The following is a 23,204-nucleotide window of genomic DNA, read 5'->3' as shown; positions in this document are numbered from 1 at the left end:
AAAACTCTTGCAGGTGCCAAATTGCAACAAAAGGTAAGATACGGGATTTGGGACACATTCATGTGATTGTGATGGTGTTGAAAACAAGACAAAGAAGAAATGCTTTTATTGGAAAAATCCCAGGAGTTGCAAAATCTTGAAATCTCTCCATTTCTAAAATCCTGTTGATGACTGTGTAAGTGTTTGCTTTGTATCGAGTCCTGCAAAGCAATCTATTTTATGATGAGGGGTTGGCCTCGGGAAAGCAGGAGTCTGCGATTTCTCAGTGGGAATATCTCGAAGTATGTGTATTCTAAATTCTCTGACAGTAAAACACGTCGAACCAAAACAGGTCCTTGTTTTGGCAGTACCTGTATGAGAACGTCTGGGAAACACTCACGGTCTGACAAGCCAGCACGGCTTTAAAAAACAACCCAAGAAAAAACAACAACAGAACCTCCCAACTCTTCTTCCCACCGACTTTAACTTTGAACCCGAGCTACCACCAGTGTCTTTTTACGAAACCAAAGTGGGGAAGGAGGCTGGAGCGAGACCAACCGCTGCTGCTGACTCATTCTCTGACCTTTAGCAACTTCCCTTACCCTCGGCACATCACAATCTTTATTTGGTGAAATGCGAGCAGGGCGCTTTTCGTAACAGCGTGCCGGAGCGTTAATTAATGGCGGTAAATCAGCAAAGGCGCCGTGCACCCGGTGATCGTTACGCGTGACTCAGGCACCGTTTCCACGCTGACGCCGTGAGTCACCACTCACCGCCATCGTCGGAGCCTGAGCCTCACCTGACCCCGCGGACTTGTGGGAGCCACAAAGGGGTCTCCCGTCCTAAGAGACCAGGGCGGCCACTTCTCCGCTGCCTCCCTCGTGGTACCACCAGGTCAGGCAGCGTCTCTCTCCGCTGCGGGGTTCGGGGGAGGGGGGACCAACCGGCCGCTGGCCCCACCACCAGCCCTGGCCCCACGGCGCAGGCCCCGCCAGCGGCGAGGGTACACGTGTCCCTAGGAGTCTTGTTTACTATCAGCAGAGCGTCGCGCGGGGCATCCTGGGGGCTGTCGTCTTATCGCGGCGAGGCTGGCAGGCGGCGGCGGCCGCCGAGACTACAGCTCCCAGAACGGCCCTTCGCCAGCCGGAGGAGGCACTGGCCAATCGGGGCCCTGTGTGAGAGTGATTGGCGTGCAGCGCGGTGCAATCCGCCGAGCAGGAGAGGCAAAACATGTCCGCCCTCCGGGCGGATTCCTGATAAGCAGGCCAGGTGTCCAATAGGAAGCAGGCCTGGTTTGAGCAACGTCGTCTTCGACCAGTCGGCGACCGAGCAGTGCTATACTTGGGCGGGCCTCCTCTGTGGGGAGGGAAGCGGGGGGGAAGAGGAGGGCAATTTGGTAATGGCGACGGGTTTGGTAAGTGTTACAAAGTTTGGAGCTGCTGCTTTTGCGGGTCTGCGAGGCCTCGGCGGGGAGGGAGGGTCTCCACCGGGACGGAGGGGAGCGACAGCGGCCGCGGGCTTACTTGAGGAAGCCGTTGGGATCTGTATGTTAGCAGCAGTTAAGAGCTCGTACATTGTTTATCGAGCACCTTCTCACCGGCCCCGCGGAGCCGCCACCCTCCCACACTGCCGAGCTAAATCCCACGGGGTGTGCGGGGGCGCTGGCTCCGCTTGGGGTCTTTCTGTTGGGACGCCAGACCACAAGCGCAACCGAAACAGAACGGCTGTCCCCCAGTTGTATTTTTTCCCCAGGGAGCGCCCGTCCGCCCCAGTCTGTCAGAGCGAGGGCGCTCTGCCCCGCCACGGAGAGTAGCGGCTGTTTGGGGAAGGAGGTCGGGGGGAGCTTTGAGCCGGGTGAGCCCCGCGTCAGCACGGTGTGGCGTCCTTGTCCGACGCGCAAGGCGGGCGTTGGGGCTGGGGAGGCGCCCCCGCCGCCTGCCCTCCCGAGCGGTCCCAGCTGTTACGCAGTTGAGAATGAATGGGGCCTTGCGCGCATGCGCCGTGCCGGCAGCAGTTTATAAACAAGGGCAGCGGCCAGGCGGGGATCACATGACGGGCGGGGGCTGGGGGAGCGCGCTCCGGGCGCGGCCTCGGCCTGGCGGCAGGTCTGGGGGCGTCCCTGCCGCTGGGGTGCGCCAGGCAAGGGGCTCTGGCGGACGAGGGCGCTCTCTTCCCGCCGCCCCCTTTCGGCCGCCCGGGTTGCTGCCGGCCGTTCCCCGGGGGTCACGTACTGACGTGTGCCTTTAGTTCTGCTGTAAATATCTGCCTTATATAATCGAAGTGCAGTTTGCTCTGCGGCGGCTGGTTAAAGGGTGTGGAGAGGGCAGTGCTTTCTCCGCGGCCCCCCTGTGCGAGAGGGGGAGGGGAAGGACAGCCAGTAGAGTTGGGTAAATCTGCGGTTCGGCCTGTGCAGTGCTAAAAGGCCGTGTGTGCAAAAACATCGTGAATCATATTCTGAGCTCCTCTGAGTCTGTGCCTCTGAAGCGTTTTTCTGGCACAGCTGTGCGAGTTGGGGATGTGAAGCGAGAATCCGTGATCAAAGCAGCTGTGCCAGTAAAAGTCTGGTGTAGATCCAGTCTTGCCAGTATGTTGTGTTTTACTTGGCAAAGCTGTATTCCGTATTAAAGCTATCCAGTGAATTGCTGCAGGCATACACTTGGCATGAAACTTCGGCAGTAGGTTGGGGGAAGGAAGGCAGATACCAGAAGGAAAGCCACGGGAAGCACTTCCACTCAGGCATTCCTACACAGTGTGGTTTGAGTGAATGCTGCCCAGTTCCTGCTGAATCTCTTCTCAGCCTGTCTTTATTTTTGTCCCTTAAAAGTAGACGTGGCTTATCCAATAAGCTTTTTGTTTCATTGTGATAAATGTGTATGTATTTTCAAGCACAAAGTAATAAGTAAATATATTTAGCCACTAAAGAAAATGGCAGCAATTAGAGTCCTGTGAAGCACATTGTAAAGAAAACATGTATTATATCAAGCTTTGAACAGGACATCACATGAAAAAAAAAACCTTTGCAAGTTAATTAATGGCCATCCTGCTTAGTGTTCCAGAGCACTGAAAGAGTGAGAATGAGAGAAGCATGTAATGCCCAAAGCAGGCCTCAATCAAGTAATATAAAAACCTGAAAAATAAAGTTGGACACTTTTTTTTTCCCTTGGTTTTTTGTTGGGTTTTTTTTTTGCTTTGATACAGTGGTTGTTTTAGTTTAGATAAGTTCCTGGGACTTGGAAAAATGCTTCATTTCTGAAACACCTATCTTGTCAGACTAGCATGTTTTATCTATAGCTTATCTCTTGCCTTCAGTGTGTTGGGATACCAGGACAGGTACTTTCAGAACTTGGCAGCCAGCTGGAGGGAAGGTGAAGGTAGCATTCCCAAAATAAGTTAAGTGAGTTAGCTTGTTCATTTTGGCTGAAAAGCAGGAAAGGGAGAGAGAGAAGGAAAAAGGAGGGGAAAAAAGGAAAATGTCGGGGGGAGAAAGTAATGCAGAGGTGGAGAAAGGAAGGACATAAAAAAGCCAGAAAAACGAGGAGTGGCATTTCAGACTTGGAGATAATCAAGGTCTTGACCTGTAGTACTGAGTTCTGGTACTTCTGTTCAGAAATGGAGCTTTCTGCTTTTGGGGCATTACATAATTTTACTGTCTCTCATGGGCAATAGAGGAATAATTTGAATTGAAGATGCTGCTTAAAGGTGAAATACACATGCCACTGATTATTTGATTTTTACGTTCTCATTTACTTTCTGTCTTCACCCCCTAAAATCAGAATTGCATCGTTATGGCTTTTGTAGTTATGCCATTTGAGGAGAATCAAACATGTGTTTGGAATGCAAATATATGTACATTTTGCATGTATTTCAAAGATTAGGAGATGAGAAGGTTAGAAATTTTCAGTTTAAAAAAAAAAGGCAGCTTAGGTCAGGCCTGTTCTGGTAGGGCCAGTATGTAATTCTCAAAATATCTCCAGATACTTTAGTAACTATATTGTGTATAGGGCAAACTGCAAAATACATGGAAAAAAATCATAGAATGAGTAAAAATAAGGAATGCTGTTAATGTCAGCTGTATACACACAATACATTTTTACAGATCATTAAAATAAAGCTAGTTCTTTTTCTTTATTCTGACTAGATGACTATGCATTTAGGGAAATTTTTGGATAATAGGCTTACTATTACATGTGAAAATACTGCTTTGTTGGTTTTAGCTGTTTATTTCTGTAATGTGCTGCATAGCAGCTTACTTAGTGGGCATGCATGTGGTTGGCTTTGCAGGTTTTCTTTCCTACTAAGATGTGTTTTCTACTGTTTTGTGAGGGATTCGAGTACTTTTTCAATGACACTTCATTAAAATGCAAGGTAATCAGGTTATGTTAGCTTTAATTCATCATTGTCATCTGAAAAGAACAGTAGATAACCAAATTACTAAAGACTGGATATCCTTGTTTTTCATCTTTTAGAGACAGTGGTTATGTAGAATAATTCCACTGTTCTGTCTGTTGAAGATTGTTTAAATATTTCTTGTGGTATAAATGCTACAGTACTAGAGGTTGGGGAAACAAAAACTGCAGTGAAATCTGCTAGTAGGGGCTTATTTTTTCTTCTATTTACAACACAGTTAAGGATGTTAGTAGTCAAATATGTTTGAGGTGCTATTTAGAGTTGAGATACCAAGGGATGTGAAGGACAGTGACAAGGCTGCTGCAGATACACCAGTGGTGGAAGGGTGAGTAGGGAAAGCATGAGCTTGATGCTAAATGGTGTGGGAGATCTTATGTCAAAAGGTGGAGGATGACATCTTTGCTTTTGGTTTTCATTTGTAAGGCCTCTTGCCAGGTTCCTCAAGTCCCTGGGCCTAGCAACACGTCTGACAGGGCAAGATGGTACTTTGTCTACAGTAAATGGAGAGCAAGTTAGGGCAGGCAAGTTCTGTGAGCCAGCCACGCATGCAGAAGTTGGTGAGACCGTGTGGGATGTGTCCTGGGAGCTGGCCAGTGTCTTTGTGAGGATGGTCCCAAAAGGCAGTGGATATGGTGGCAAGAGTGCTCCCAGTAACTGGAAAAAAGATGTCACACTGGCTTCAGGGAGGAAGATGCGTGGAAGCTAGGGGTAGTCAGCCTAATGTTACCCATTAGGAATATTGTGGAGCAGGTTTTGACAGCCGTGCCCTGACTCTTAGAAGGCAAGATGGAGCATAGTCAGGACAGGTTAACAAAAGCAAATCTTGTCAGATACATCTGCCTTCTGTGACAAGATGTGTGGTTTAGGGTACCAGCGTTGTTTGTCTTGGTTTGAGTGCTACTGGAGAAGATGACCGCTGACTCTTGGAGGCAACAGACACAAGCTACAGAAAGTGAAGTTCAAGCCATGTGTAGGGAGCAACTTCTGTACAGCAAGAGTGATTGCTGAAACAGGTTCCTGAGAAATTTCAGGGAATCTCTGTCATTCAGGGTACTAGAAACTTAAGTGGCCAGGGCTGCAAACTGACTCATCTGACTTCAGAGCTGACTCTTTCTGCAAGAATCGTCCTAGATACACAGATACCAAATTCAAGCTAAATTATGTAGCGCTTCTCAACAGATTATGGAGGATTTAAGGTGCTGGTAATGAATGTCAAATGCAACTTAAACCATCTTATTTATACACAAATTTTAACTTCTGTTCTTTTAAAGTCAGATACTTTGGAGCATCGTAACATGGTGTGGGAAGTGAAGACAAATCAGATGCCTAATGCAGTTCAAAAACTCCTTCTGGTAGTGGACAAGAGAACTTCAGGGATGAATGAGTCACTGGAGTTGCTGAAGTGTAATGAAAACCTGCCTTCTTCTCCTGGATACGCATCCTGTGATGAACATATGGAACTTGGTAAGTAACATGACTTCTTCAGAAGAAGCCAAACTCTAACATTCATTATTGTTTTCCTGTAGTGAGATTACTGGAAGCTGGCTAAGTGAGATTATTGATTTTTTTAAATATGAGTAGGGCAGGGGATATGACAGTGCATTGTGACATCCAAAGGTCTTACTTTGTAGTTACTTTTACCTTTAACCCATTTCCAGTTGTGATACACTGGCCTGCTGACTTAAATGTGCTCTTGAACTAAGAGCTACAGGTTTCTGTTCCTGATCTCCAGAGGAGTGGTTTTTTTTTTTCTCAAGAATAACAAATAGCTCAAGAGCTCCTCCTTAAGGGAAATCAGGCTGCTTTAGATCAGCTGCAAACACGGATTCTGGGCTAAAGGAATATTTAACTTCAGTTCTTATATACTGGGGGAAAATTGCATGTGCTTCAAGAGTATCAGTACAATCAATGAACTATTTAACACATTAGTTGAAGTCATGGAGTGATTAAGAATAACAATACTTAGTTACACAAAATACTTAGTTACACAACAGCATGCAGCACAGGCGTGCATTAACAAGCTGAGCACTGTTCTGCTGTTCTCTACAATATACTCATATGAAATATGTAGGTTATTGATAGGAATTTATGCCTACCAGGCTGTATACACAGCTTTAAATAACTTCCGAGTTATTTAATTCTGTTTCCCTGGTAGAAATATGGAAAACGTTTACCTTGTACAGCCCCTGATGTTGTTAATTTATAGGTTTATACCTGCTAGGACAGATTAATTTAGTTGCCTTTTGTTGCATGTTTTAGTATTTTAGTGAAGTATGTTGCTACTTTTGCATAATTTTGCAGTACAGTTCTGTGGAAACCAGTCAGTTTAGTAAAAATCTTAAAGCCAGAATTACTAGTTAGTGGATGTCTTTCTTAAGTTGCTTGTATGAATGCATAATAGACTACAGATGTGATAATTTCTGTGGCCATTTTCAGTACTATGAATAGGGTTTGTGAAATGTTGGCAGTTGTGATGTGAGAAAATAAAGTAACTACTTGTTGTAGTTACTTTTTGATTTTTATTTACAAGACTTGGTGTCGACTAGAATTTATCAGTGGGTATAATAATGATAATTTGTGCACTTGTTTGTAGATGATCTTCCTGAACTACAGGCTGTGCAGACAGATTCTACCCCACCTGCGCTTTTTCAGCTTGGTGCTGGTGTTTCACATCAGGAATGTTCAGGACCTTCATGGAACCAACATACCTCAAACAGCAATTCAGAAAGTGCTTATTCTTGTGAGAATGGGGTGAACTGGTTGACAGAACTAGCAAATATAGCCACAAGTCCACAGAGTCCTTTGATGCAGTGCTCTTTTTATAACAGGTACTGACATTCATTTCAGTTTTGTACTCTTAAGAATTCAAACATTTGTAATGTTATGTCTCCAGAAACATTTCCTTCCACACCTCTGACTTTGAACTGGAAGCCTGGTTTTGATCTTTTCTGTATAGTAACTTTATTTTCTGTGGAAGACTGTACTCATTCCAGAGCCTCTTGCAAGAGCTGCTTAATTGCCAGGCATGAATGAGTTTGGATGGTATAAGGACATGACCTAACCACAGAAGGCTCAGCAATTGTGGGCATTTACCTATTTTGAAGCAGCAGATGAAAAAATAGGATGATTTTCTTACCTTAAATTCTTAATACTTACTAGTGTATTGCCCTTCAGTTTTAATTTTTTTAAGAGCTAGTCTGATGCTCTGTGTCTTCTGTTGCTGTTTCAGATTTGAGATCTGTAAATTCTGTAAGCAGTGCTAGATCTTAGAGACATTTCTTAGCTTCACCTTTTATTGTACAGCTTTGGTCTCAGGTTTATAATATGGAAATAATACAAGTGGGATTTAGATCGTCAGGACCTAGCGATGTGTTTAAGAATGGGGCATTCTTTCCAAGGCATTGGTAAAAACTTTGGCATTATGACAATTTGATGCTGACGTGGTGGTAGTTCTGTCACTTGGGCGGTATATAGAAGGTATGCAGGAGTTATGCTAAATACTGCCTTTGCCTGAGCTAATGCCCTTTAATCATCTCTTCTGCATACTGCTGTCTGAGGAGTTTTGTTTGGATTTCAGCTCATGCACAGAGAAATACTTGTTAAATAAAACCATTTTAGAGCAACAGCAGCAAAGTCTTGTCTTATTCTGAGAAATTTTCAAATACATTTTTCTGTTGTAGATCATCTCCTGTTCACATAATAGCTACAAGCAAAAGTTTACATTCCTATGCACGTCCTCCACCAGGATCCTCAAAGAATGATCCTAATTTCTCCAAGAATGATTTGGATGAGACACCAGTCCGACACGAAAGGGTGAGTGGATTTGAAACATTCCTGAAGATATGTGATTAAGGTTTTTGAAAATTTCGTTTCTAATAAAATAATAACCTGTTTAGTTGTAATACCATTTCTATTTAACATAGATTTTCTGTTACTTTTTATTTTACCCAGCGCGGTAGTATTGTAGTGCTGCAGTATAGAGTCCACATTTTTGTGAAGAGATTGCATTCTAAGAAAGATCTGCTTTTCTTCTGCTTCCTTCTGTAGCAAGCTTTAAAAAACTGTATTAAATTATTTGTTGTCTTGAAAAAGAAATCAGGAATTGTCTCCTTTTCACGGAATCACAGAACACTAGGAGCTGGAAGGGACCTTGAAAGGTCATCTAGTTGAATCCCCCTGCTAGAGCAGGATTACCTAGAGCAGGTTCCACAGGAGCACATTCAGGCAGATTTTGAACGTCTCCAGTGAAGGAGACTCCATAACATCTCTGGGCAGCCTGTTTCAGTGCTCTCTCCACCCTCACAATGAAGAAGTTTTTCCTTAGGTTTGCATGGAACCTCCTGTGCTCCATCTTGCACCCATTGCCCCTCGGACTTCACCGAGAAGAGCCTGTCTCCATCCTCCCAACATATACCCTTTATGTATTTATAAGCGTTAGTGAGGTCACCCCTCAGTGTCCTCTTCCCCAGGCTTCCCCAGAGACCCAGCTACCTCAGCCTTTCCTCATAAGGGAAATATTCCACTGCCATAATCATTTTTGTGACTCTGTATTGGATCCTTTGAAGCAGTTCCCTGTCCTTGAACTGAGTGACCCAGAACTGGACACAATACTCCAGATGCAGCCTTACCAGGGCAGAGTAGAGGGGAAGGACAGCCTCTCTTGACTTGCTAGCCACGCCCCTTCTAATACACCCCAGCATGCCATTGGTCTTCTCGGCCACATAGGCACATTGCTGACTCACAACCATCCTGTTATCCACCAGGACTCCCAGGTCCTTCTTCCAGGAGCTGCTTTTCATCAGATCAGCCCTCAGCCTGAACTGGTACATGAGGGTGTTCTTCCCCAGATGCAAGACTCTACACTTGTGGTATTTCACTGAATTTCTGCCCACCCAACTCTGCAGCCTGTCCAGGTCTCACAGCCTTCTGGTGTGTCAGCCACTCCTCCCAGTTTTGTGTCATCAGCAAACGTGCTGACAGTGCACTCTGTTTGCTCATTCAGGTTGCTGATGAATATATTGAATAGTACTGGTCCCAGTACCAACCGCTAAGGAGCTCCACTCGACACAAGCCTCCAGCTAGACTGTGTCCCACTGAGCACAACTCTCTGACTTCTTTCCTTCAACCAATTCACAGTCCACCTCTCTTCCTGATCACCCATACCATGCTTCCTCAGTTTAGCTGCAAACCTTTAGATGCCCTAAACCTGTCAGGTGTGCTTCTTCATTTCCTATGTATGAATTTGCGCCTGAAACTTGTCTGTTAAAAGACAGGGTGGATATTTTCCCAGTGATCTATGTAGAACTGACTTGGCCTTACAGTTTTTCAGTAATTCAACTGTAGACTAATGTGTGCTTTGAATGGCTCTGGATCACCAAGTGATGGTAACTTATCAAATGCTTATACCTGAGCTTAAGATAAACTCAGGGAATGAAACCCAAAAACTTTGAGATGGCCTGTGTAAACAAAAAGAGATCAAAATACTCCAGTCACGTTCATTGCATTCTTTGATTTTTGCCTTCGTGTAATATTCTTACTCATGTTGGAGGCAAAATGATGATGTAGAAGTGAATTAGAGAATGTGTCTAGAGACTCGTGAGACCAGCCCTAAAGTCTTCTATGCTAAAATACCAACACCATTTTGCTTTTCTAATAGGTAAACAGCGAATCAGAATCTGGCATTTTCTGCATGTCATCACTTTCAGATGATGATGATTTAGGATGGTGCCATTCCTGGCCTTCAACTGTTTGGCATTGTTTTCTGAAAGGTAAAATAACTTGTCTCATCAAATAAGTATTTGTTTTGTGTTGTTGGTTTTGTGTGTGTGTTGGTTTTTTTTGCTAATACAGACTTTTTTACATAAGACCAATGGTTTTGATTTTTACAACATCTGTTAGGCTCTCGCCTGTGCTTTCACAAAGGACACAATAATGAATGGCAGGATGTTGAGGATTTTGCAAGATCTGAAAGCTGTGGAAAAGAGGAAAATCTCCCAGGGACTCCTTACAAGGTAGCTGTTAGTTTGAACAAATTGATTTCAATACTTGCAACAAATGTTTAGTTTCTTATGTTATCCTAGTGCCTTTAATTACTGTCTCAGGAAGATGGGTTTATACTAAAGTTGTCTAGAGTAGATCACTGTACTATTTGGCTGTCGTGCTGTAAAGCAATTTCTGAGTTCATTTAGGCATATTTTGAATGTTGCATTGTTTTTATTAATTTGAATTGAGAGCACTTACAATGTTGGTACTTTTAACGTACTGCAAGATGATGACTGCGCGGCTATAGTATACACAGTACGTGCTAGGGGAAGATTTTTGAATTCTATGTATGTTTACAGGGCTATGGTTCTGATGGTTTGAAGTTGATTTCTCATGAAGAAAGCATTTCCTTTGGTGAGTCAGTGCTGAAGCTGACTTTTGACCCTGGCACAGTGGAAGATGGCTTGCTCACAGTAGAATGCAGACTTGATCATCCTTTTTATGTTAAAAATAAAGGTATGAACTACTAGAAGTATACCTGGTTATATAATGAAATACTCTTAGCAAGTGCTTGCAGATTTTATTCATCCTGTGTTAACTGAAGAAATTGATAAAAGCAGTGTTGTAGAATCAGTTTCTTGTAAAGAAATCCAGAATTTGAGCAAAGCTGTAAAGTTATAAGCCTGCAGAAGTACCACATATTTCTTAAGGGAAGACTTGCTTGTTTATGAAAATGGAGCTCAGGAAAGCCAATAAACTGGGTGGGGGAGAAAACTGCAAACAAGAGAGATTTTCTCACTTGTTAAATGTGGAACTTCTGGTGCTAAAAGTTTCCAGGTTTTGATTGCTTCTTTTGCTAGAACAAGATTTGATGTCTTTTGCATTAAGAATTCCCTGAGTAAGTGTTTCTGATTTTTCCTTTGGGTGAAGGAAACATCACCAGGATGTTTTTATAAAATGATACATTTAAAGATATAGGAGTGCTCCAGTTGAGAACTAGAGAGATTGTCTGGCCGTTTGTCTAATTTAATTCTTTACCACTTCAGGTTGGTCTTCTTTTTATCCAAGCTTGACTGTGGTACAGCATGGCATCCCATGCTGTGAAATGCATCTTGGAGATCTGTGTCTACCTCCTGGACACCCTGATGCCATTAACTTTGATGATTCAGGTGTTTTTGATACATTTAAAAGGTAATTTTTGGATAAAGTGGCTTCAGTGGTTCTTGTATTTAATGAGTAGGCACCTTAAGTCTGCAAGAATTTGAAGCATTATGTAGAACAAAGAATACTTTTGGTAATACAAGATAAACAAGAGGGAAAAATAGTAAATGCTAGGAATGGTGTGTAAATATGTGCTAAATAGCAAAGTACTACCTTGGTGTAAAATCACTTTTTAGCCCTTTTTTAGGATAGTTTAACACAAATTTGCTAAAGCAGTAAAAATATGACCTGTGTATATTCTTCAGCTAAAGCAGGTTATATTTGAAAAATCTATTCCAGTTTTCCCACAATGGTCAACTGTTAACTTGTGCTTCTATGCAGCTGTGTATCTGAATTACCTAAGGTGTTTCTTCATAATAAAGGCATGTACTATGCCTTTAGAATACAGTTCTTCAGTAGTTAGTATTTCTGTATTTTCTGGTTTACATGATTCTTTTCTAGTATATTAAATTAACCTAACTTCAAAGTTTGATTAGCTTTGAGGTTTGAGCAAGAAATTCAACCGAATAACCTTCAGAGGCACCATCCAACATAAAGTATTCTATGATTGTAGGGAAATAGTATTACTCATAAATGTTTTTCCATACTAGTCTTGAGATTTCTGTATTTAGTAGAATCTGTCTCCTGTGATGCTAGTTCCTTTTAGCATATGTTTTTAGTCCAGTTGGGTTTGGTTGGTTTGGGGTTTTTTTACAATAGAAAAAGCTAATTTAAAATGCTGTTTGCAGTTCAAGCCCTAGGAGTTCTTGTATGATTTTGGTCTGGCATAGAGAGTGATTTCAGAGTGCTTGTCTTTACTTGTCTGCTGTCTGCCTTTTCCCTTCTCACTATCCCGCTATGAACTAGAGCAGTAGAGAGCTGGTAAGAGTTGCTACATTGACATCTGAAGAAATTTTGTTTTGTGGCTCCCTTACTCATACTGCAGCCCAGCTGAATACTGCTTGGGCACTTCAAATTCCTTGTTTCTCTTTCTGGGCAGAAGGGAGTAAGGTGCTGAGAAAGGAGGATGTGGTTAGCAGGACAGAAGAAATCAAAATCCTGTTTATGGGAATAGTGCTGGATGTTACAGAACAGAGAGGTCATTTTTCATTATCTTGTGAACTTCCTACAAGATTATCCATTATCATCCCCTCTTTGTTGTTTATCTAAGGGTTTTAGCAGTCAACTCTTCAGCCTCCACCCTTGTTTTGGTTCTGTCCCACATAAAGGAGCTGCCTTTGCAGATGGGGGCTGGACTACCACTTGACATACTGCCTTGCTAGTAGTTCTGTTTTGTGTTTCAGAAAAAGCTTTTCAAAGCCCTTGGCTCTTTTCCATAAATTATGCAACTAGAGTCACATTGACCAGTGAATAAGCAGAGCCTTGAGGCTGTGGTGGTAACTAGCGTTTTATGATTGAGTGGTACCTTTACAAGTGCAGTTATATAGCAAGCAAAAGACAGTACAGCCCATGCTTCCCAGTCTGATCTGCTCACACCTGGAGATGAGTCTGTGGAACTGGACCTTTTTTTTCCAGTGGTTAGATTTTAACTGCTATTGTTGGTCAACCAAAAGTTACAGCAGTTTATGGAATTTGGAGGACTAAAGTGTGTGGAAACAACGCATCCACACTGTTGAAATATCGACGTATCTCACATTTGTCACTAGAGGGCAGATATTTGTCAGCTTTGAATCAAGTAGTTTACAACATCATGGGCCTCTTTTGATTTCAGTGGAAGATTTGTCTTTAAAATTATATGCAATTAACTGCCTAGAGAGGTTATTTGTATAATAGTATGCAATTTATTTTAATATAGTGTCTTCATATTTGCAATTCATGCATATTTGCAAGTGACCTTAATACTTATTATTCTGACATCAGTTATCCCTTTCAGTACCTGTTATTCACTGACCAGATTTGATTTATCATAAGGGTAGAAGCCCAAAGAAAAAAAAAGCTTATTTCAAAAGAGAATGAAATGTGAAGACTGTGTATAGTTATAATGTTTGTTTGCTTTTCATACTTCCGTTTGCATCAGGCAGAAGTCATTGTTACACCAAAGAGACCAGAACACTAGAAATGTAGTATAGATGAAGAACAAACAGCTGCTTAGGGATTTTACATGAAAATAACCTGACCATTTTATGATGTCTTTTTCTTGTAGTTATGATTTTACACCAATGGATTCCTCTGCAGTTTATGTGCTAAGCAGCATGGCTCGCCAGCGTCGCGCTTCTATGTCTTGTGGAGGATCAAACCACCAAGATACTGAAAGATCAGAGTGCAGTAGTAAAAACTGTGCCTCTACTGCATCGACTCAGATTTCCTCCAATTTGTGCAGCAAAGCTGGCAAAAGCCACAGCTCAGGGACTGCAAGTACTGTGAGTGCCACTTCTCCAAACAAGTGCAAAAGACCAATGAATGCCTTCATGCTTTTTGCCAAAAAATACAGAGTTGAATATACTCAGATGTATCCAGGGAAAGACAACAGGTAATGGCCTGAAATTGTAGTTTTGTTGTTACTGGTGAGCTAGCAGAATATTTGTGTCCCACCTTTCAATTTAAGTGGACTCGATTTTGCACAGAAGTAAAACGTGTGTATTTTGTTTCAAGAAACAAGTTTTGAAAGGTGCTAACACAGAACTTTGTTTATGGGCAGACTTTAAATATGGAAAGTACTCCGCAAATTTAACATAAGCCATTTTTGGCAAACTTACCTTTTGAGAAAGCATTTGGGTAAAGGCAACTGACATAAGTATATATGTGCGCAGTAGAGTCACAAATAAGCAGTAGTCTTTGTTTACACTGATGAGAAGTGTTCATGGGAAAAATTACCAAGCTCTCTGCTTGTGTCTGCTAGTGGAAAAAGGAAATTTCTGATTCTTCTCAGCGACTTGACATAGTGCTGCAAACTGTTCAACAAAGTTACTGTTTAGTTTTTTCTCACTCTGTGTATCATACTGACAGAGTACTGATTGTTGGGATATCTGAAAGCTCTTCAGCCAAAGAGTACATTGCCAAATTGTGCTTGTCTAAAGGCATTCAACTGTCTGCTGAAACTTGCAGGAAGAGTCATGTGAGCATGTGTTTGTAGGAGGGTTGTGTTGGTTTGTTCTTTTTGGGTTTGGCATGTTCACATCTACACCTCTTTTTTATAAAGGTCTCCATTATATATATTTTAAATAATTACAATAATTTTGTGCTAATAATGCATATCTAAATATAAACTAAAATGCATGAACATGCACTGATCTTATAATCAGATTTTTAATGTCTATAACATTATAGAAACCAGTACTGTAAAAACTGTCACATAAAAGTTCTAATACTAAATTTGGTAAAAGCCAAGGGTGAGAGGCTTTGGCTGTTTTATAATGTTCTAGTAAGGAGGCTGTAGGTGGTGTTGAGATACAAAATGTTACCTTAAATCCTGACCAGTCCTATGTATTCTGCAGCATTTAGAGTCATTTCAGTGGAGCACATTTGCTGCCTTGAAACTCATTTCAAGTGCCAGTGAGAACTGGAACAGAATGTTAGCTACAGAAGTTTATGATGGTTATGTATTTAATTCAGAATGTTGACTTCAAATGGATGCAGTGAACTGGAGCTGCAGCTAGATGGATATGACAATAAGTCAAACATTTCAGTGAGCAGGTTTACCTTGAAGGAAAGTGATGACAGTTAGAAGCATGCTTCAGAGTGCACAGCTCATGGTACCGTTTGGAGGCAGTTTCTTGGCAAGTACAGAAGAAATGATATGTTTGTGATCACTGATTTGATAGGCATTCGGCTACTGTCCTTTTAAGTGTTGCTGGGGCATTCAGCTGTGGAGAGGCAATTCTTGTGTGGTGTTTTTTAACGTAAACGTGTATGTGCCATTTTCATTTTACCAAGTAAGGCTTGGTTACATGTAGTACCCATTTCTGTGCATTGGTGTGCTTGTGTTTGCTACAGTAATTTTTCTGGTGCAGAAAAGAAAGGACAGAGTTAAGCAATGTGGTCTGAGACAAAGTAGCTCAAGCCATGTCAACAAGATAGTGAGCTGTAAACACTCAGGACACAAGTCAGCATTCCCATGATACTCAACCCTACTGTGAACTGTGAGACTGTACTTGAGATGCCATGTTAGGGTGGCACTTTCTTCTCCTAGAGTCTCACTGGAACTGTAGGTGAAAGCAATTGTGCATTCAGAAATACTTGGATAGTGTGAGTAGCATACATTCTGAAGATGAAGAAAATCATCCAAACTAGCAGCAGAACAGGATTTGTTATTACGTATTAATTGCAGTATAAGGGATTGCATCCTGCATGGTAGTCTATTGCTAAAATATAGCCAGGTATCTTACAACATTTTTAGGAGGACAAAGGCAGTGTACAGAGCACTACAACTTTCTGATGAGGAGAAAGACACCTAGGGCAGCAATTTTTTTTTCTCTACTTGTTTCTGCTTAGGAGAATTGAGTCCCTGTTACATCAGGAAATTTCTCTACATGTTTTCAGTCTCTGATTTGCTCATGGAACTATTTCTGCTAGTGAAGTGGAGGTTTTGTCTCTGCATTAGATTTTCAAGCCTTTGAAACCTACATATCTGTACTGACTCTCAGTGCAGTTTTTTTTCCAGTGGTATAAAATACATATTTTTGCATTTGAAATGGAAGGATTTCATGCTGTGTTTTTATTTGGAAATGCAATGGCTTTTTCAGGATACTTGCTTTCTCTGAGTTATCTTGTTCTTTCCTGGGGGTATGAATGACTCAGTACAAACTGCTGACCAAAACCAGACAGGTTTCTGGGTTTGTTGATTTGCCTCTGGATACTGCCAAACCGTAGTGTGTTTAATTCTGATGACAGACCAAAGACACAGAAAATCAGAAATCCCATTGCCAAAGAGACAGGCTGTGCAAATGGATTTGAAGTTGATAGAATCTGGTTGCAGCTCCATCAGTTAGGCTAAGGAGTCATCAGAGCACGGGACAGCATAGGCTTAATGGCAGCCCCCATGGGGTCCTTTGCTGTGCTTCCCAAATGTGGAAGCCCAGACAGTACTACATGGTGTTGCAGGATTAAATTCCATTTTCTTGGTACATCGCAGAAAAGCCCTCAGAATCGCAGTATGTGAAATGCTGTGGGGATGGTTGATGGACCTGATCTTCTTGATCTTGTTAGAAAGTCTATGAATAGCTTGGCTGCCAGTGAGGAGCTTTTCCCTGTGATAAAGTACTGATCTGTATGCACCTTTTTCTCCAAGCTGGCCATAGAACTGACTAATGTGAGCCAAAGCATGCCTACTCAGTAGGTTAGTAATCGTCACTGATAAAAGAACTGTTGTCTGGAGATTTTCATTCAGTTAAAGGGTGGATTTTAAGCTTTACTGGAATATTGATCCAACATTTGAGAGTGCAGTTAAGCGACTTGGCATGATAATATGGGGAAATACTGCCCAAAGACATCAGCTTTATAAGGAGTGGAAAAAAACAATTCATTCAGCTTCTGGAAATGATGATAGGGGGTTTAGAACAAATGGTTCCTTTTGCATATGAGTGGGAACTTACAATGTAGTCTGCCCAGTCTGGGTCAAAGGTGGAGGAAGTTAGACATGTCTGTTAAAGAGGCATGGGGTTTTGTAGCTGACAGAATACTCAACCAGACATGGCTGAGGTTATATTCAGATCATTGCCCTAATTATTAGAGAACATATTTGCAGCAAATCTGTCACAGTCTTCTCATACAGAAGTAGAGCAATACAAATGTGAGTTACCATTTGGTGGAACGGTTTTTGTTGGTTTTTTTAACATCCCTATTTTGCTGGTTTGTGTCAGTTGCTGTGCTCTGAAATGTTAGAATGTGCACTGACCCATGCTTGGCTCATAGAGAAGTCTCAGCTGTTCAGCTGTTCCAAGAAGATAAGAAGCATGATTGTTTTTAAAAGTAGTTTTTAAAGATACAGTCAATTTCCTCTGTATGCATCACTTCCATGTTTAACTTTTGTCTTCTTTTAAGTGCTGAGATAAAGAAGAGAATAATAAGGCTATTTCTTAACACCCTGTCCTGACCTACTGTAAACATTTATCTTGCAGAGCCATAAGTGTGATACTTGGTGACAGGTGGAAGAAAATGAAAAATGAAGAAAGACGGATGTATACACTAGAAGCCAAGGCTTTGGCAGAGGAACAGAAACGTTTAAATCCTGACTGTTGGAAACGAAAACGAACAAATTCGGTATGTTTGTGAAGCAGTCTCCTCTTCTCCATGCAGTTAAATGTGTTCATACAGTAGCTGCAATGGTAGCTGCCCAGAACTTCATTCTACTCCCGTGTTGTGTGGCCTTTTAGTTGGCAGGAGGTGGGTCAGGAAGAGGGTCTGTCTTCTGAATCTTTTATGAGAGTTCCATGAATTCTGCTAGACCTAGATTGTGAAATGCAGAAGGACATGTGCATTTTGTTTGAGGTACCTGGCTTGCTGGTTGTACCTGAATTGCATCTGTGCGTTCCACTCAAAAACACTTCTAACAAAATCTTCCCCTGTTGTGTTTCAGTCAGTAGAAGCTTTTTCTTTACCGTTTTCTACCTTTTAACTCATAATTTATATCAGCATGTATGAAGTTATCGAGGGAGCAATTTAATTTTGTTCCATTAATCCCTTTCTTTTATTCCTCCGCTTTAACTGCAAAATAAATGCAATAGGTAACACTTCTGTAGAGAAGGAAATTGTTCTCCACTTTGAATTTAAGAGTCCACAGCAGTGTGTTAGTAGGTGATGAATGCAATAGGTAAGATAAGGACTGTCAAGGTAATGTCAAAACAAGGAGATTTTGAGAACTTGCATATTGAACTGGAAGAGTATGTTGGAAGGAAAGATCACTGAAGTGCATGCAATGGCAGGTCCTTTCATCAGCCATTTTTTTTGCCTGGGTAGGAGCATCAAGCATCCCGTGGATTTCACAGGTTTAAGATTTCATCCTCAAACCCTGTCCTTTCACATGTAAATGAGGCTACTTTCTCAAGAGCACATGCAAATGTTCTTAAGAGCAAGTAAGAAATGCTCTTGCACTAAATTGCTTCTTACTGCTGCTCATACTTGGTGCAGAGTTTTCAGTTCCTTGTTGCAGAAGGGTTCCCAGCTGCTAGGCACAAGCTGTTTTTCTGTTCACTGTATTATATTCTAATCAGCAGCGACAGCTTCTGTTAAGAGTTCCTTGTGGAAAAATACTACTATTTATTTGTTCTGCTTTTACACTACTGTGCTTTTGGGTGTTGGATGGCAAGATCGAGTTCACTTCACATGTCCACCTGTGAGCTCGGTGTTGCTGTTTGTATGGAACTGAAAGGCATAGTGATGGCTTTCTTACCCTGCTCATAGTAAGGTCTTTGTCCTTAGTGTCTTCAGGCCAAAGTAATGGTTTTATTTCAGTGAACTAAGAATGTTGTTTGCAGCTTTGTCACTTTACCAAATAGTGATGGTGGACTCCAGGCTGTGACAAGTCTTGGTGTTCTTTTGATGGTGGGGAGGTGACATCATCTGTTGTGGCTTTTTTATTTCTTCTGAATAATTGACCAGTGATTACAAGTGCTTGTGGCTTTCAAAACAAACCTTTGCTACTTTGTCTAGTTCCTCTTTGCCTGGTACCCTCTAACTTGCTTTTCTCTTTTCTCAGGGTTCACAACAGCATTAAGCCAGAATTGTGCTGTTAACTCTGTATTTACAAAATGGCTGTTGCTTGATGGCAAGAAGATGCAGTATCAAGGTCTTACTATTTGTTGTGACTTTGTGTGACCATAAAATGCTGACACCATCAAGACGGAAATGATCTAATATGAGTGCAGATTTGCTTTTTGCAATAGAACATTAAGCTAAAACTATCAACATTTTAAACCAAATTGCCTTATTTTTCTTCCAAACTTCATATATGTATCAGGTAATATAGGCTTGAAAATGGATATCCTGTGGTGCTACAGTACTTTAGAAGAGGCAAAGGAGATGTGTAAAAATGTTTATTTTTAAAAGAAAATGTTCAAACCCGGGAATTTTAAAATACATAACAGCTGTTTATGTACATTGATTCTTATTGCTGATTAATATGTATTGCACAACCATATTATTTTCTGGGGTTTTCTGAAATGGCAAAATGTAGTATATCAGCCTTTGCTTCCCAGCCCTGCCAACAAGTTACCTGAAAGTGTGGAAAAGGGAGAGTCTAGTGTGATGTAGCTGTGAAGTTGCTTCTGGAATTGCCACGTATCGAGTTTGTATCCTTAAGTGAGATCTTCTTGCACCAGCTGGCACTAGTGAGAGCTGTTACTTCTGGTGGAAACAATGGCCCAGGACAGGATGAAACAAAGAGGCAGCATTATCTCAAGAAAAATGGTGCTGTTGATACTGCCACCATCATAGTTTAACTCTGTGTTTTGTCTTTGCCACATATTCTACAATATTTTATTTTGCCATAAGACATCTTTATGGTGGGGGCAAACTTTGCACTTAACTATTCGTGCAACACTTGCACTTTACTTTTGTTTTTCCTCCCCTCCGTCTAAAATTAGAGCAGCTGCATTAGGTTTTCGATGGCTTCTGCTGTGAACTCTACAATCATGGCTTTTCAACAGCTGTGTGTTTCTTTTTTTTTTTAAGAATCACAACTGTAAATTTCAGTTTATTACACATCTACATGGTGTTGCCCCCAAGATTTTTGCACACTATATTCTTGTATATTATTACAAATAAATTCATTAAAATTTGGTGTTGTGTAGTTTATAAGGTGAAGACAACTACTCGCTAAGCCCTGCAGAGACAAACTTGTTCTGCATCAGACTCTTTCATGTGGACCCATGTGAAGTATATTTCGACACTCTGCGGTTGTTAGGAAGCTGCTGAAGATTTCAAATACTGGATGCAGGACTGGATTTAGTCATTGTTCTTTATTGCAGTTTAAGCAAAAAGTTGAAATCAATATAAATTAAAGCAAAGAGCAATGCAATAGAGAATCATTTATGTTACTTAGAAATACTTTGCATTGTGTGAGACGGAAGCTGGTAATTCTGGCACTTCAAAAGTACCATTTTCTGAATAAGGCTAACAAGTATCCAGCTGTTCAAAACGGTACTTGTAGGAAAAGAGCTATTTCTTATTTGAGATATTCAGCAATTGTACTGCAATGGTTATGCTCTAATTTTATACCTTTCTAAACTCAAATGCTAAAGACAAACTCATTTTTGTTAGAAGTAGGCTTATAGTAAGCACATAGAAACTGTACAATTTCCTCCTAATAGTTGCGTAGAAAGAAGTTCCTATAACGCAGACATAAAGCATGAGGACAGAATGTTCACAGGTGAATTGTAGGCAAACAGGTCTCACTCTAAAGCTGATGTATTTGGGAGTAATTTACATAAACCAGAAGCAGGTCTGTTGCACTCAAGTTTTAATCCCCACCTTATTTTGAGATCATCAGCCAGGTAATGTTCACTGAAGAGATGACATCGCTTTCTGCAGCAGCTGAACCATTATGGGATACACAGGGGCAAATTCCTTTCCCTCTCTTGTTCTTACTGATTGAACATAAGCTTCCAGTGCACCGCTGAAAAAAAAAGAAAAGTAGCTGAATTAATGAGATAGCAACCATGTGAGCCAAGTTCAGGAGCTGCAAATGAAATTAACCTGCTTCCTGGTTACAGAACCTTCCTCAGATGGACGTGCATGCTTCTGTGGAAAGAAAGAAGTGGGCAAAAGAGGCCTTACAAAGCTCTACACAATGCTTTATGATATTTCCCTCCTTTCTTGCATGGTATGAGGAGCAAAGAAGTTAACATTTAAATAGTCATCAGCAGCATGTTGCAGATGGCTTGAAATGACAGCTCTGACGCACAGACTCAGGCATGCTGCTGTACTGGTAACCTTTAGAAGTGAAAAGAATAGACTCCAGCTGCTCCAGACACCAAGAGTATGACTTGCAGAACGAAAACTGGGGCAGTGGTGAACACCCAGGATGCCTCCAGGTGATCTCCTGGCTCTTTTGAACTGCCACTGGCCCTTGGGAAATGCTGCGCTAAGCCACAAAGTGTACATTTGTACATCTTGGCTTGTGGTGGCCTGGCATGGCGTAGGAGGTCACACATGGAAGTAGTCTTGTGTTAGTTCCACGAATACATTTTGAAGCTAAAGGGGATGACATAGTCTGTGATTGAATGTGCTTTACAGTACAGAGCCACCACCAGTAGTGTTGAATGGCCATGTATCCGTAAAACAAAGCCTTCACAGGTGGTCAGGTTTTAACTTACCCTTTTATTAAATAGGCCAAGTTAGTTTTGCCATGCTTGAATATGGCCTCTAAACAGCTTTTCCTCTCGTTTTCCTATTCCTGTAATAGAGTGATCTCGGGGTTTTCTTGTAGAACTCTGCAGTACATTCAGTTGCTGCTACATACACCAAAACTCTGTCAACGAGGAAAACACTCCTGCAAGCAGACAGACTCCCGTTTCAAGTGAGGACAAGGCCCTGGTTCTCGGCTGTTTCTTGTCTGGTTGGTGACAGCTGCAGTGCTAATACAAGCTGTCACCCTGGACCTTCCCAGCTGTACCCGGGCACAACCCTGCAGGGAAGGAGGGCTTGATGCTAATACTTGAAACAGCAGAGCTGAAATTGCTACTGTGAGTCACTGAGGGGAGGAAAATCAGTCTTGGGTTTCGTTCTTTTGCATCTTTTTAGGAAAGCATGGGACACAGCAGCATGGCAGCTCTGCCAGTGAGGAATGCTGGGTTTTGGTGGCAGGAACATTCCCAGTCTCACAGGGAGAAAGGATGGTGTAGGACCAGTTGAAGGAGATGGGTAACACTGAGGCTGCAAGTTTGTGCCTATCACTACACAACTGTAGCCTGTCTGGGCCAAGGCATACCTGTGTCTGTGCTTGCTACTTCAACAGACAAGCCTGTAGTGAAAGTGGGCATTCCTGCACAGGAGTTCAGGGGGCCTAGGGCCCTAACCCCCTGTGTGCCTCCTGGCTACTGGAGGGGATAAGCAGTAAGTAGGCATTTAATTGGCATGGCTTACGGGAAGCAGAAACACTGAAGAGTGAGACATGGATTATGTTTCCAACACAGAGCCACAGTCTGCTCCTGGAGTAAGATGAGTGGAGAGGCCAAGATTCCTCTGTGATGCAGCACTGAGCCACTACTGGTAAGTCCATCAACTCCAGCAATCCAGAGGAAGAAGTGCTAGGAAAAAAGGGTCATAAAGCCCACAAGTAAAGCTACTGCTAAACCTGCAAGAGTACTGAACGTCGCCTACATGAACACCCACATCAGAGCACTGCTGACAATCCTCAGCAAGGTTCATTTATTAACAAGTGGGAGATGCTCCTGAGGCCAAGAGCCTGTACTCAGTTTGCTGGCAAGATGAACCTGAGCTTTGGGTTCTGAAACCAGTGACAGTGGTGACAGCCTGGCGTCATGAGCTGGTCCTAAGGCTGCACCTACCCCTGCCAGCACTTCTTATCACCATCAAAGCTAGATGGCTGAACGCTGCCAGAATGCAGCAGGAGGAGCTGAGTGTCCATATACAGCACAGGCATGTGTGCAACACAGGTACTGTTGTATCCCTGGCTTGTCACTGATGAAGTTTGACAGAATGAAGTATGCAGCTGTGGA

General features: G+C 42.0%; 2 protein-coding genes across 5 annotated transcripts in view; one reads left to right on the top strand and one right to left on the bottom strand.

Annotated features, from left to right (window-relative positions):
- Window positions 1-1,151: 1,151 nt before the first annotated feature.
- On the top strand, window positions 1,152-20,303 carry HBP1 (HMG-box transcription factor 1). Of its 4 annotated transcripts, none has more exons than XM_064142499.1 (11): window positions 1,152-1,248; window positions 5,658-5,850; window positions 6,980-7,214; window positions 8,067-8,199; window positions 10,043-10,154; window positions 10,285-10,397; window positions 10,728-10,884; window positions 11,415-11,559; window positions 13,733-14,059; window positions 17,646-17,787; window positions 19,223-20,303. In XM_064142499.1, exons 2-11 carry the CDS (start codon window positions 5,682-5,684, stop codon window positions 19,238-19,240), a joined length of 1,551 nt encoding a protein of 516 aa, XP_063998569.1. In that variant the 5' UTR covers window positions 1,152-1,248; window positions 5,658-5,681; the 3' UTR covers window positions 19,241-20,303. The 4 variants fall into 4 exon arrangements, with proteins under 4 accessions (XP_063998569.1, XP_063998567.1, XP_063998568.1 ...); XM_064142497.1 differs by lacking the exon at window positions 1,152-1,248 and adding an exon at window positions 1,334-1,393; XM_064142498.1 differs by lacking the exon at window positions 1,152-1,248 and adding an exon at window positions 2,028-2,233.
- A 165-nt stretch (window positions 20,304-20,468) lies between these two features.
- COG5 (component of oligomeric golgi complex 5) overlaps window positions 20,469-23,204 on the bottom strand; it is a 205,206-nt gene continuing 202,470 nt past the window's right edge. Inside the window, exon 22 of the mRNA XM_064142495.1 lies at window positions 20,469-21,139. Coding sequence (XP_063998565.1) covers window positions 21,025-21,139 — 115 coding nt within the window. The 3' untranslated portion in view covers window positions 20,469-21,024. The remainder of the gene's footprint in view (window positions 21,140-23,204) is intronic.

Source organism: Pogoniulus pusillus, chromosome 4 (genome assembly GCF_015220805.1).
Source record: "Pogoniulus pusillus isolate bPogPus1 chromosome 4, bPogPus1.pri, whole genome shotgun sequence".
NCBI classification, from domain to species: domain Eukaryota; kingdom Metazoa; phylum Chordata; class Aves; order Piciformes; family Lybiidae; genus Pogoniulus; species Pogoniulus pusillus.
The sequence above is the reverse complement of the archived record's forward strand: the minus strand, read 5'-3'. Positions and strand labels throughout refer to the sequence as shown.